We start from the raw sequence: 15804 nt of genomic DNA on the forward strand, positions 1-15804 counted from the left end.
GTCGCAGATAGAGGACAGAACTCCTCATTTTAGCGATACTGAATACTTATATACTTATACTTAACGCAGACGAAGACGCGGGCAACAGCAAGTTATTTATAAAAAATATTCATCAGTCATCTAAGTACCCATAACACAAGCTACGGTTACTTTGGGGCTGGATGTCCATGTGTGTATTGTCGTAGTATATTTATATTTATTTATTTATTTATTTATAATGTGAGATGGTGTTAACAAAAAAGAACACCCGGCAAGTTAGAACAAGACGCGTTTGGAACCCTTGTATCTTTAGTTTTAAGTGTACGCATATGTTTATCGCCATCATCTCACTACCGTGTACACATTTCTCATGTACCTAATGTACGCAAAGTGCAGTCTATGGCCCATAGATAATAAAGATGATTTTTATTTTGACTTTGAACTTCTATGCGTTACCTCGGTGATCGTTATCTATGTGGGCGTTACTATTGATTTTTTTTTTTTTTTTAAACTTTATTTATTTGGGACTTTTATCCAACACGGATATGCCAGCCCCATCATCCCTTAAGTAACTAGTAAACAACAAAAAACCTAATAATTATATTAATATAAGGGAAATGTAACAGATAAAATCTGTTATTGCTGCCTATGCACAAATATCTCAACAACAGACCTGAAACCTTCTGTGGTCGGTTGAGAGAGAAGGCTCTTTAGAGCACCCACGTCAAATCTGTTGATTTTGTACCGCCGCATTACTATTGATTGATGAAGTGTATATTATTCGATTATAAGATGAACTATCAAAAATACTCACTTGCCATATTCGTCTTTGGAAAAGGTAGGTTTGTGATTTTTATCGAACTGCCCACTGAAGGCTGTGATTTTCTGTAGTTCCGTATGTGCTTGGGCTTTGTTGTCGAATGATGATATAAGGTCTGTCAGTGATGAACTCTGTGGACAAAAGAAAACAATTTTTCTATAAGTACAACTCGTTAAACTTTTTCACGACCTTACTCGCGAAGCGTTGAACGCTGTGGTTTTAAGTTGGAGGACCCGGGTTCGATTTCCGGCAGGGACAATTTGGGATTTTATGATTTCTGCATTTTCTCTACTATGATTTGTTGGGAGGCTTCGGTCGTCGCTATATACATTACCGATATAGACTTGCTGCTAAGCGATTTAGCGTTCCGGCACGATTTCGCGGTTAGCTTAATGTAAATAAATAAATAAATAAATATACTACGACAATACACACATCGCCACCTAGCCCCAAAGTAAGCATAGCTTGTGTTATGGGTACTAAGATGACTGATGAATATTTTTAGGAATTATATATAAATAAATACTTAGAAAATACATATAAACACCCAGACACTGAAAAACACTTATGCTCATCACACAAACATTTTCCAGTTGTAGGAATCGAACCCACGGCCTTGGACTCAGAAAGCAGGGTCGCTGCCCACTGCGCCAGTCGGCCGTGATGATCAACCCTTGTTAAAAAAAAAACATGGCCGAGATTACTGTCAAGGGCTAACTTGTAGTGGAATAAAAAAAATAGCATACTTTTTGTGTAAAAGCATTTTTTTCTGTTTTGGTTTTTCCGAGAGAAAAAAGCGGGAATATCCACGGAATATCGGAGCTCACTTGACATTATTTTCGCAGTGTAATTTATAACGTTTATAAAAAAGGTTAAAGCCGCAGGAATGTTTTGAAGTTTTAGCTACATTTTTTTGGTGAGTCTCTCTGTTTTCGAGTAAAAGTTATTGTGTAGCTTTTATATTCATCATCATCATCATATAAACCAATTAACGGCCCACTACAGGGCACAGTTCTCCTCCCACAATGAGAAGGGCGTAAATTTGTAGTCCACCACGCTGGCCCAGTCGATGTTGGTGGACTCCACACACCTTTGAGAACATTATTGAGAGTTCTCAGGCTTGCTGGTTTCCTCACGGCGTTTTCCCACACCGTAGAAGCAAGTGATATTTTAATCACTTAAAACGTCCATAACTTAGTAAAGAGGTGCGTGCTAGGATTCGAACCCCCCCCCCCCCCCCCCCCGAAGGTAAAGTCGAGCTCCTACCCACTTGCCTATCACTGCTTCCGTTTACTATAAGTAGAAGATAGTCAGCCACCGACCGTTAAACTCAGAAAATTGTCCTATCCGTCGCAAAAACTACACGTCAAAATAATGATAAGTTTATTTCAATTAGCAGTTACACAATAAATAAAAAATAGTACAAAATAAGGCGAACGTAATGTAATGTGTATCATGAGACCAAAATTCGATAAAACTGCTTTAGTGCAAGACTGAGTCGCAGTTATTATCGCCCGACTGCAGCGAGAACGATACACTTAAATTAAATAAATAAAATCTAGTAAGATGAATAAAAATGAAAACCTAAAAACCCTTTGAATTAAATTCAATCGAATGCATTGAAAAACTCTATTTTTTTTCTCACATTTACATAATTACATCCGTAAGAAAAAAAATAAAATATAATTGCTTGTACGATTAAACGAATTACGTAGGTTCATCCTGAGTGGAAACTGGTCACCGTATCAACAGATCTGTAATCTACCATTACCACACAGCATTAGTTAATAGGATTGTACTCGTAGATATAGAAACAAATTGTTATTGATCGTAAGGTAAAAACGTGACACTATGTGCGAAGTTTTGCTTCAGAATTGTGAGCTGAGTTCAGGATTTTGTACCTCCTCGTATCCTTTGTTGGTCATCGACTTACCCATTTACGTCAGAGTTGTTGGCAAGTGCAATTGGCTGATTTACGAGCGCAACTAAGTCTCAATGCTCGTAAATTTCAGGTATGTATCTAATGTATCTTTAATTTTATACTATCTCTACTAATATTATGGAAAGGAAATATTTTATGACATACATACAACGTGTAACAGAATTACGAAATAATATTGAAGGATGTATATTTCCTCATATACTCATGGCTTTATATGGGCCTCATAAGGTGTCACTCAGCGGGCGATGGAGAGAGCTATGCTCGGAATATCTCTACGCGATCGAATCAGAAATGTGGAGATTCGTAGTAGAACCAGAGTTACCGACATAGCTCAACGAATCGCGAAACTGAAGGGGCAATGGGCCGGGCACATAGTTCGGAGAAAGGATGGACGTTGGGATCCCAAGGTGTTGGAATGGCAGCCCCGAACTGGTAAGCGCAGCGCTCGTCGACCTCAAACGAGGTGGACAGACGACATTAAGTGCGTCGCAGGTAGCCGCTGGATCCAAGCGGAACAGAACCGTGGAATTTGGAACTCCCTACAAAAGACCTGTCGAAAAGATATGTGGACGTCTATCGGTATCGGTATCGTCTATGTTTTTTTTTCGTAAGAAATCACCTCGTAAAGATATTAAATAAACAGAAGCATATTTATTTTTCCATACAAACGAATTCAAACATTCGAAGTGTTTAATAATGATAACGGTATTGAAGATAAAAGACCGACACGCGCATAGTACCTACGTACTAGTAAAGTGACAGGAGTTACATGATTTTAATTTTGCATGTTATGTTAGGGCTGTATCTGATTTCTTTCAGTAAAAACTATGGCAGTGGTTTACTTAAAATCTATTAGGTTTTTGGTTTCACAGACAAGCCTTAGAGACTGTTCTAAATATACCTCTAAAGCCAGTATTATTTCGGATTTCATTTACACGTTTTATATTGACATAGTAGGAAAGATGACAATTTTTACTCTTTTCTCAATTTTGCTTTAAATTCATTTGTCACTACTAATATTTGTGTAATATTAAATTGTTATTAGGTATACTTATAATTTTGAACGACTTATAAATGTTTTATTTTACAGTTTTAATTAAATTGATGGTAAAAATATGATATTGTATTGAATTGGAATTAATGTATTCACAACAAATCCTACCATATAATAATAATAACAATATTATTAATGTGAAAGTGTGGATGTTTGGATGAAATCTCGCATGCATGTAGCCGTTGACATGGAAAAGAACATAGACTACCTTTTATCCCGATTCCTGAAGTGGTTCCCGAGGGAAAATTGAAAATTGCTTACGAGCTAAGCCGCGGGCAGACAACTTTGAAAATTTGTTCGAAAAGGACACATTGTTAAAGAACGAAGCTGAAACCCAAGTCAATCAATAATTTTTTTCACTACAAACATGTTTATTATTCAGACCCACACGATGTTCCTTCTGCAATTCATTAAGTCTATGCAGCACGTGTCTCGCAAAACACTTACGAAGGACCCTGCCCATGAATGCTAATGATAGATTGCAAATATGCTGATACGGCAACCAGTTCTCGCTCAAGCTTTACATACGTAATGCATAAGTATTGAAAAAAGTTGCTATTTGAAAGATACATACGCTTTGGGAAGTGCACTGGGCACATCCCTTTCAGCGATTCACCAGACAAAACTAAGAATATACTAAGAATGGTAAATGGTAACTCTCGCAGTTATTCGGAGTAAGGTACTGTAAAAACAGCAACGCCGTGGAATGCACTGCCTATCATTCGACCTTACAAGTCCCTGGCGATTTTTAAGACGTGTCAGGAGGTACTGTGTCACTATTAATATGTTAATACTATATGTGTATGCATGTATATTGATCTATCTATCAATCAAAATTATTATAATATTTATTATCTTATTCAATTATTGACAACTCCCTGGCACAATGGTGAGCGCTGTGAATTTAAGTAGGTGGTCCCGGGTTCAAATCCCGGCGGGGGCAATTCGGGAATTTATAATTTACTAGCTGTTGACCGCGACTTCGTCTGCGTTTGATTTTGTTTTTAATGTATTCAGTATCGCTAAGCTTCATATTATATCATAGCCATAGTAGTATATATATATATATATAACATGTGACTGTCAATTAATTATAGACAAATAATTTGCAATAAGTTAGTCCAGACTGCTCACGGTGTGCCAATTTAATTTAAAATCGGTTAAGTAGTTTAGGAGTCCATCGCGGACAAACATCGTGACAGGAGATTTATATATATTAAGATTAGTTTTCAGATAATTTGCGAATTTTCTCTGGTCCGACAAAGACGTGCCGCTAAGAGATTTAGTGTTCCGTGTGTGTGCGATGTCACGTAGAAACCGATTAAGGGTATGAAAACCATACTCCGTAACAGCTTAGCCCGCTACCATCTTAGACTGCCATCACTTACTACCAAGTGAGATTGCACTCAAGGGCTAACTTGTAGTGGAATAAAAAAAAAACTATGTATTTCAAGTGTTTAAACTATGTAATAATTTGTATTGGATTGCGATTTCCCGTCACTCATTGCCTTATTCCGTTAGTTTAGGTAGCCTGGAAGCGATTACTTTTAGTGATGAGATCGCCTTTTGCACATAAGATATTGTAGTGCCAAAGCTCCCAAATCCAATTTAATCGCCTAATTTATATAATAAATAGTACTATATATTAATAGTTTAAGTGTAAAAAGTGCGTAAGAAAAGTTTTCGTCACTAGATGGCGCTACTAAATTCCTACATCGCGCTAGCGAAGTGTTCACGAATAATGCCCATATATACAACTTCCAAAAATGAATGTTCGGACCTCGGTCCCCGAGCACGATCACCGCTCGGAGAAAGATCTTCCTAATGTTACGGTCGAGCATATCACCATAGCTCCCGTACAATGTAAACAAAGTGACAGTTAGGTTAGTAAAAATTGAAATTTTAATCTTGAAGTAAATATTTTCTGTGTGTGTTTTCTATTATCTACAATACAGTTGTTTAAATATATATATATATAAATAAATTCATACGTCTAATTGTGAAATAAACACGCTTTTCTCATAAAACTTCTGGTTTTTGAACGTTATCTGTGTGCGTAAAATAAAAAAAAAAACATTAAAAACATCAATGGCACGTCTATTAAGAGCTACTGAGACCTACAAGAGGGAGTAAGGTCACGGATGTGATGGATGAGCCCATGTTAATTGCTTTTGCGTTATTGGGTCAGAAAAAGATAGCACAAACGAAATACATTGAAGAAATTCGTGGGCGTTCAAGTGACAGCTATCGTTTTTGCTCCATTCTAAAGTTTGGAAAATCATCGCAGGGTTGCTGGGCTATTTATTATTATTTATAGATTTATCTATTATAATTTACCTAGAAGCGTTGATAGCCCAGTGGGGTAAGCACTCGACTTCGCATTCGGAGGGCGGAGTTCGAATCCCAGCAGGCAACTATAACGCATATAAGTAATTTAAATATCCCTTGCTTCAACGGTGAAGGAAAACATCGTGAGGAAACCTGCATGGTTGAGAGTTCTCCATGATGTTCTCAAAAGTGTGTGGAGTCCACCAATCCGCACCCGGCCGCAATTCTGAAACTTTCTTCATGGGTGCTATGCTCCTTTTGGTCTTAGCGTGATGATGTATTAACTTTCCTCGATAACTGAGCTATCCAACACTGAAAGACTTCTTAAAATTGGACTAGTAATTTTTGCGATCATCGCGTTGAAGTAAACAAACTCTTCAGCTTTATATATAAGTACTATTAGATTTATAGATTATAAAATATGCGAAAGAGGTTATGTTATTAAAATCTCGTACTTCAAGTTTGCTTAGTTGCAATCTAAAGTAAAGTTAAAGTATAAGATAATTTAAGATCCAGTAAGTATTGCAAAGTCAAGATGCGAATTAGTTCCCAAGACTTCATAATACGTACCAAATAAGGTAACAAATTGTAACCACGAAAGTCATGAAGTACCGAGCTTTTAAACTTTAGTTTATTTCAGAATATTTAACTTAGTTTTATAGACTTGATAAGTTGCATTAAGGTGACATAAACTTTTCTAAACCTACAGTAAATATGACACTGCGATCTTTATACAAGGTTACTTTCGGTTGAAAAGATTTATATTGCCTCGTGCAAACTTATCGTTTGATATTATGCAGTGGTAAGATCTTATTTTCAATGAATACTACTTTACATAAGAGCTAGGACTAGTTATAGCTAGTTGAGGACTTTTAGCAACCCTGTTTTCCTGGAACAAAAAAAATCGTTGCGTAATCCTTATTAATATTATAAATTTAAACATGTGTTTGTTTTTTGTTCTTCCTTTACGTCCAAACTAAGCAACCAATCAATCATAGAGTTAGGATGAAAGGACGAAGTTTATCCCAGGGAAACACATTTTTTTTAATTAAATTTAGTAATATTTATATATATACATAAAGATAGATTTGTAAAGAACAGTTATAAACTGCTTGTTCAGAATATATATACTCCTAATTTCTTTCTTAATAGATATATTCTTTCAGACTCACCGCTGCACCAGCGATGTCGCCAAATGAACTACTGCTGCAGAGTGGTATAAAAAGGGCACCACCTTGTAATTTTGGATACAGAACTCTAAAATTAAGATGTCAAATGCAAATAAATACTCTTGGTTTCTACACATCCTTGAACGAGTACAGTTGTTTTCATGTACGTAGTTGAAACTTATCGGACCGGCACGAGAGAAAGGCAAAGGATAAACGCGTTCAAGATTCGGTGCTGGAGACGCATGTTGAGAATATCCTGGACAGTCAAGTGCACAAATGTGTCTATCCTGACGCAGTTAGGAATTAGTGTATATCCTCACCAACGCTTGCTCTCGTATTTCGCATAATGCGGCGGGGGAGTTATAGCCTGGAAAAAGTTATATTAACAGGTAACACCGAAGGCAAAAGACAAACGAGATGGGCTGACCAGTTGAAAAAGTCAAACTCGTGCCGGTTCTATCAAATTGCCAAAACGGCCGTCAACAGAAGCCGATGGAGACAATTTACCCACTCGAACATGAGATCTCACCAGGACCACGCTCTTCAGTAATGAAAGAACGAAGATGGAGAGAGACAGTTGTTTTAAAAGTTTGTGAACGAACTTTACCAACTCTCTAGTTTGCGAAGGAGGTTTGCTTTACTTTGACTTTCATATTATTTCTAGAGTACATAAAAAAATTGTTTTTTTACTTTCCTGGAGTTAGGTTTTATTGATCCGTTGGTCTAGTAGTTAGCGTTCGACTAAGATACGAGGTTCTGGTTTCTTTACTAGCAATGTTAAGGGTTTTCACTTAAGCAACTGATCTTAGTACCAGCTGGGAAAAAAAATGGTGTGCTTTGAAACTTTCTGTTTTTGAATTGTTTTAATAGTATCAAGATTGTTCACGATAATGCTTCTTTTTAATTTTCAATTTATTTTTATTCTTTGCTTATATAAAGGGAATAGAAATCATTTTGTGAAAATTAACCTTACGGCTGCGTTATGTTGGCCGTCAATGGCGGTAAAATATGTCTGTTAGTAGTGACGCTACTACCGGTTCAAATTCTATTCAAATATTGAAAACATAAGTGAACCACATAAAACTTTAATTAGACAATATTATTTTTTATTTTAATAATATAAATACCAGTTATAAATACTACCACATTAATAATCATTAATGTTTTACTATTATATCGATAAATGGAAGTGGTTTACACTGAATTCGAAAGTATTTATTGAATGGTTGTTTTCTCTAATAATATTATTTTCAGGAAATGTGCTGGAAATGTTACATACCTTTTTTGTATTAGTTTTGCCACAGTATCCTTCTTATATTTTTTAACACATTGATATTTCAAAACATGTTATCGCTATCTGATACGATACTCCATGTATCGAATGAGTGTCGCTAACATATGTTATATTTCTAACTTACTCTACCTCTTTTACATAACTTATATAACCTCCTTTTAGGTATATGACTGGTAGAGAATACCATTAGGTAGTATCAACAGTGATGCAACAATAGGCTACGATATCTTTAGGTGGGTGAAGATGAATATTTACTGTTAATCATTAAGTCACACATAATATCATCACATATACGTTACGTTTGAATTATTCTAATAGGCAAACATTTGACGCAGTTGCAAATATAATTATATTGGGTATGATTTATTATCGACAAATTGCCAACACCTGTCTGTTTGAACGACATCCGCATATTCGGTATTGCCATATATCATCTTTATTCATGAGAGCGGTTTCCCGTACCTTTCAGCGGCCATATCATGAATACCTATATAAAGTATTGATACAAGACGGTGCAATAAAATTTAATGATTCAGTCATAGAAAATATATTTATTGAGAAAGGAAGACACGTAGAAGCTAAGAATAATATTATGGTATTCTCGGAAACTTTTTGATGATATAAATGTTAATTGCAGAGATTCTTAAGTTTCTGAAGACCAATCAGAGCTCAGTCACGCTGTAATAAAATTTTAAGCCTCGACTATTATTAGGTTTGACTACTATGCCAATTTTGGGTGACTAACGCAAACGATCAAATATTTTTATACACTGGATATTGTCATAATATAAATGTGTAATAAAATTAATGCAGAGTGGATTATATCATGAAAATTATAAATATTGTACCGACACACAAAATATGGACGAACAAAAGTAACATACTATTAATTAATATGGCACCTAAAACGGTATTGTCCCTTGAATCAATAGTCGTGTTTATGTGTGTGTGTTATCATCATGATGGTGATCAACCCATTGCCAGCCCATTATAGGGCACAGGTCACCTCTCAGAGTGAAAAGAGTTCAGGCCGTAGTCCACCACGCTGGCCCAGTGCGGATTGGTAGACTTCACACACCCTGCAGGTTTCCTCACGATGTATTCCTTCAGCACTAAAAACACATATAACTCCGAAAGTTCAAGGTGCGTGCCAGGCATCTAACTCGGTGCCCCGTAAGGAAAGACATTGCCTTAGCCCATTAGGCTATCACCTAAAATTTTCAAAGCTTGTTTTGTACATCTTGAGGCAATATCAGTATTAATTAGTTACAAAAATATATTAAAACTATAGTACTCAGTAAAATCTATACTATAATACACTTAGTATTTTTCACTTTATCCCAAAATTTTAATACATAATTATGAATAGCGTATTTTTTTCGTTAGAGATAAGTTTCGGTTCTAAAGACCTTCATTAACAACCCCCGACGCAAAAACGACGGGGTATAAGTTTGACCTGTCTGTTTTCACTAAGTTCAACAAATTTTGCGTTAAATCCCCCATCATTGCACTAGGTTATTAAAGCATGTATGGCGTTTGACATGTCCTCCTACAAAACCTTTACATTCTCATCTGGGTGAGCTGAGGTCAGCGTAGGTATGGCCTTCAACTAATACCGTTTGGTAATTCTGAGTATATATGTATATATATAAAGTATTCTGCCCTCGAAAAACTTTCGACTATTACAATTTTCTTGTGGACGATGAATTTGATCGTGGAAGATGAAAGACACCGCCCTGGAATTTGTGGTCGCTCTCGCGTTAGTAGAACAATTTGTCGGATTTCAGGATTGTCGAGACCTCCCCCTCTCGTCCGACTTCAGACAATCCTATAATATCCCAGCGCAACTTGCTCACCACTTCTTCCAGCTGTACCACCTTGTCGTTGCCAGGTCAAGTCGTAGGAGTTGGCATCGGAATATCGGCCGAAAATTCTTAACACTCTTTGCCCCACCGTTACCAGTGCCAGAAATAGTGGAGCAGCCAAGGCCCCTCCTCGGCTGGTCCGCTACTAGGGACTGTGGTTTATTATACATTCCCATTACAGTTATGCCCAGTAATGACCACACTGTGCAGGCGGACTGCGATGGCAGGGCTAGACTGTTAGCAATAATAAAAGAATAATGTAAGCTATATTGAAAGTCGTTGGTTCAATTAAAATTTTATATCTCAACTCAATAATATGTTAAAAAGGATCTGTTTGCAAGGATTAGGACAAGACAATGTAAAATTTAATTAAATTGTCAGTTGGTCTAAAAGAAGTGCTATCGTATACACAATTATTCATATGGACTTTCACTATATTAGATTACAGTTTAGTTTAAGGATGCATGTGCCGCAGAATTGGCACCCAAATGATGTTACCTCTTAGACATTCGTTAGCCCTTGATTGCAATCTTACCTTGTGGTATGTGATTGTCTAAGGTGTTAGCGGGCTAACCTGGTAGTGGTATGGTATATTTAACCAATACCCCTCATCGGTATCTATGCGGCATTGTAACGAAAAGCTTATGAATGGCACGCCGTTGTCGATAACCAGCCGCGGAGGCTTTCCACCAGACCAGACAAAACATAATTCTTAAATCTTAAATTTCCTAATTGCCCCCGCTATATAACGATACAACAACAATAAAACAAGACAAGGAGTATCGAATCGAACAAGGAATATAATTTCTAAAAGTGTGTTTATTAATAAATGTAAACAAAAAAACTGGTAGCCTGTCAAACAAACTTCAAATCAATATCAGTAAAATAACATGAAAATTAAAATGAGCAGATAATGTTTGAGTACTGCAAACATTTATAGTGAACAAAGAACATCACGGAACCGGCGATTGTTTTTATTTACTGTATTTTGATGTAACTAGCGGTTATCCGAGACTTAGTCTGCATAAAAATTCGGATAATTTGTAAAGTTAGCTTACAAACTTTTATGCACTATTCTAAAACAATAGTGGGTCTATTAGTTATCTGGTAATTTTTTTCTATTCCATCTGGTATTTCTGAGTTTATGATGTTTAAAAAAATATTCAGCTCTATTGTTAGTATCGATTAGTATTGATTTAAGGTGAATATCCAGATCCAGGGTGACTATGACTCATCATAACCTTGTGGCAGCCTTGCCTGTCTCGTGCATAAGAGTGATGGTTTTAATATGACTCAAACTTCCTAAGCCCGGAGCGTTAACGCGAATATTTCTGGTATTTAGAAAGTTAAAAATAGACGTTATATTATGTGTTCGTCGTTGTGGAAATACAAACTCAGCGGACAAATCGTTACTAATTTTGTTTAGTATACATATTTATTCATAACAACTTGTTTACGGTATTAAACTTTTTTGTTTGGGCTAGAGCATTGGTAGGAACGTGGTGTTTGTATTCTCAATGTAGGTATCTGCCCATATAGCTCTCAAAAGCTATCATACAACTGAGTTCTAACCTAATACGCAGCGCTAGCACTACATCCAATTCTTATGAGTTGTGTTTTCTCTATTAATATAATTTAATATATCATTTGCGGTAAAAGGTTACGTTTTTATTTTTTAAGTCTTAAATACCTTTATTAATAAAGAAATATTTCTTCTTTTACTAATTTTGTTCTGATAAATATTTGAAAAAATGTTGATTTAAAAAGGTTAATAAAGTTTCATTTTCCTCAAATTAGACTACGAAGCTGCAAAAGTCGTCAAGGACGTGAGATGTTATCATATCGAAAAATTTGTATTTTAATCTTCAACAATATTCGTGAAGCATAAACTTTGTACCCCTTTTTACGAAAATTGCTCGGACGGAGGCGAATGAAATGCAGTTCAGAATGCTAATATTTAAAATAAAAAAATAAGCTTAAAAAATACATTAGTTAAAAAAAAAAAAAAACAATTACCCACTACCATTTATGTTAAGCACACACGCATAAACATTAATTGAATTCTGGTCGAGTTTTGACATTTGGGCGACCACTAGTAGAAATAATTATATTCTCAGACATTAGCTTTAGTTATTTCATTTTGAATGAGTTATCAAAAAATGGAAAATACCGTAAGCATGAATTGTCTGCCTGACAGACAGCCATCAGTGATTTGTCACGGCGGCGGCTGCGACTCAAGAATAATATTATCTTTTCGGCTTCAATTGTATACTTGTCTAATTGGAAAAAAAACAGGAGACGTGCATAATTTTCTTTACACGATGCTAAATTTGACCAACTACGTCGTTGGTCTATAGTTTAGTTTTCGACTATAAATTAAGAGGTACTAGGTCGGGTATCGATTTTTTCTTTCAAGAACATTTCAGTAGATCTGTAATCGGCTTTGTCCAACCCTATGCCTCGGAGAGCATGTTAAAGTTCATCAAATAATTTAACCGGACATATTTTCAGACAGAGTTTTCACAAATGATGAAGCAATACGCACACGTATGAAACTATATAACCTTCTGCTCTTTTTTATCCGGGTCGAAATAAAATAACCACGTTATCGAATATTGATGAAAATGTACAAACGAGTTTTATTTGTCACAATCAAACGATTCGGCGATCTTGCACATGTTGGCCGTGTTCCATATTATTATACGAGTCGGGGTAACAAATAGATCTCTACTTTATTAAGTAGTTCCATTGTCTGGTATTTAGTGAATATTATTACTAGACAATTGTCAGTGACAGACAAAGACTCGGTGCCAATGGTTTAAGCGTACTGTAACGATGCCGTGTAGGTACCTTATTGTATTAAAGACTGTTGATTATAAATCTATCATAGTATTCCTGCATCCTTCCATATTAGCGGGCTTCCAGCATAAATCATAAGATCACTAATCCATTACCAGTCAAGTACAGGGCATCGGTCTTCTCTCAGAGTCAAAGGGTTTAAGCCGTAGTCCACCACGTTGGCATAGTGCGAATTGGCAATCCACACGACTCTAAACATGTTTGGAGAACTCACAGGCATGCATGTTTCCTAACAATGTTTTCCCTTCACCGTTTAAAGTGATATTGAAATTACTTGAATTTAAAACGCACATAACTCCCAAAGTTACAGATGCGTGCCGGCAATTGAATTTCGGAAGGAATCGAAACGGAAAGGGACGAACTTCGGAAGGAATCGGAACTTTAATATCATACTCTTAAAGCGGTGTTAGCTTTTTCTTAGACCAGGACACGTTTGGATCCCTCGTAGCTTTAGTTTTAAGTGTACGAATTTGGTTATCGCCATCATCTCACTACCGTGTACACATTTCTCATGTTATGTACGCATCCAAAGTGCCATCTATGGGCTACTACTTGAAAAAAGATATTTTTGACTTTGACTTTGACTTTGAAATCATTAGATGAGATTACTGCACTAACATTTGAAGTTAAAAAAAGTCCTAATTTTTTAGGGCTTCGTTTACCTAAGAAGGCAAGGCTGTAAATTTTAAACCATATTTGACCAAATATCTCTCGCGTTGCTTGCTCTCGGCTCGGGATTTAAGTACTAAGTTGTTTACAGAATCGCAAATGTCAAAGACCCTAATGAGACATTTGAACAGGCTCTTTAAATTTCCAAGTCATTCATTAGCTTTCATTAAATGTCTTGATTTACTACTAAACTTATGGTTTTAGTATAAAACCATCTTAGGTATTACAGTTTTGCTTGGGGGAGTAAATTAAAGCACAAAGTGTCATTAATCATAAAACTCTTAGTTTGTTTATCGTTAATTATTTAATCAATAATCGGCTATTGACCCCTCTGAAGCGTATTTTTTAAACGTTATTTCTTTCGTATTTTTTGGACAACAAAATCTAAACAAAATCCCACAAAAGGTGACAACGCAATCGCAGTTCCTTTCGGGCTGTGTTCTTAATGTCCGCAATTTAAAAGAGAGTTTTCTATAAAACCATACAAATTTCCGCAAAGAAGACGCATTCAGTCATCATGGATTATCATACACCAATTGTGAATGATAATAATTAATTTTAAATGATAATAAGTAATAGCAAAGAGGGATTCAGATATCACTACATTGCTGGTTGGTAGATCTAAAAATAATCAAAAATGTTTCATTCATGTAGACCTTATTATCACAGGCACTTATGAAATGTTTATACATTTAACATGTAATACTAATTTTTAGTGTTAGTGATGATGAGAACTATATTCGTTAACTTAAAACTAAAGCTAGGAGGGTTCCAAACGAAATGGTCCTGGCCAAAGAAGAGCCCATAACAAACATAGCCAGGTTTTTTTTGTTATCACCATCTCACAGTAGAGTTCATGTTGAGCTATGAAGTTAGAGCAATTCGTACCTAACCTTTTTTATCATACACGTAATCCTTAATATAGGATTAAAATAGGATTTTTCTATAAGCTTACGTTTTATATAAACTTTGAACTTATTGAGCGAAATCTCAAGGATTTAATCTGGCAATCTATACTTATAATAAAACTGTACCTAGAAGATTTCTGTGAATTTAACATATTTTGAAAATTTTGACCGGGTGATGCTTTATAATCGATACTGAGTCGAAAACAGATTTTTATTGTGTTTTTGTCTGTCTGTCTGTCTGTCCGGGCATCACGTGAAAACCACTGAACGGATTCAATTAAAATTTGGTATCGTTGTAGCTGATATTCCGGGTCAACATATAGGGTACTTTTATGCTGATAAACAGTAAGTTTCCAGCGGGAAATGGGATGAAAATTTTTATCAATTTTACTTCATACCTCCGTTAAATTTGAATCGATTTTAATAATCCTTTTATTATTTGAAATATTGCCGGAGACAAAGGACATAACTCTTCACAGATAACAGCACGTCGTAATGCATATGGGACAACGATCGAATGCATTCGTGCCATCCTGGAATAGCTCATAGGCTTCTTTTTATCCAGGAAAAGCAAACAGCTCCTACAGGATAGCATCGCTATTTTTTCCGCATTTGTCTTTCAAAATTTGCGCAACGGAGTTTTATATTGACGTATTTTTTTTTAGATAGGCATAGTTGAAATATTATCAAGCTTTTGAGTTTGTATGGCTGAACGCGCTAATTTCAGAAAATGCTGTTTTGACTTCGATTTTTTTTGGATTGGTAGTATCAACGAAGGTTACAAAATCTGCAAAAAATATCCTTTTTGAGAGATTCCAATGCGTGCGATGCATGAATGGTAAACGTTACGCCAAACGATGGAAATATGTGTATCGGAATTGTTTTTTAAACTTCCATGAGACCGTCCGCTACAACTT

At 35.8% G+C, this 15804-nt stretch overlaps 1 protein-coding gene across 2 annotated transcripts in view; it reads right to left on the bottom strand.

Moving 5' to 3' along the window:
• The window catches only part of LOC120632566 (actin-binding Rho-activating protein-like), a 46577-nt gene that overhangs the window by 22693 nt on the left and 8080 nt on the right, over positions 1-15804 (bottom strand). For both annotated transcript variants that reach the window (XM_039902457.1, XM_039902455.1), the window contains exon 2: positions 794-930. In XM_039902457.1, coding sequence (XP_039758391.1) covers positions 794-930 — 137 coding nt within the window. The remainder of the gene's footprint in view (positions 1-793; positions 931-15804) is intronic.

Source organism: Pararge aegeria, chromosome 20, assembly GCF_905163445.1.
Source record: "Pararge aegeria chromosome 20, ilParAegt1.1, whole genome shotgun sequence".
Classification (NCBI taxonomy): Eukaryota; Metazoa; Arthropoda; class Insecta; order Lepidoptera; family Nymphalidae; genus Pararge; species Pararge aegeria.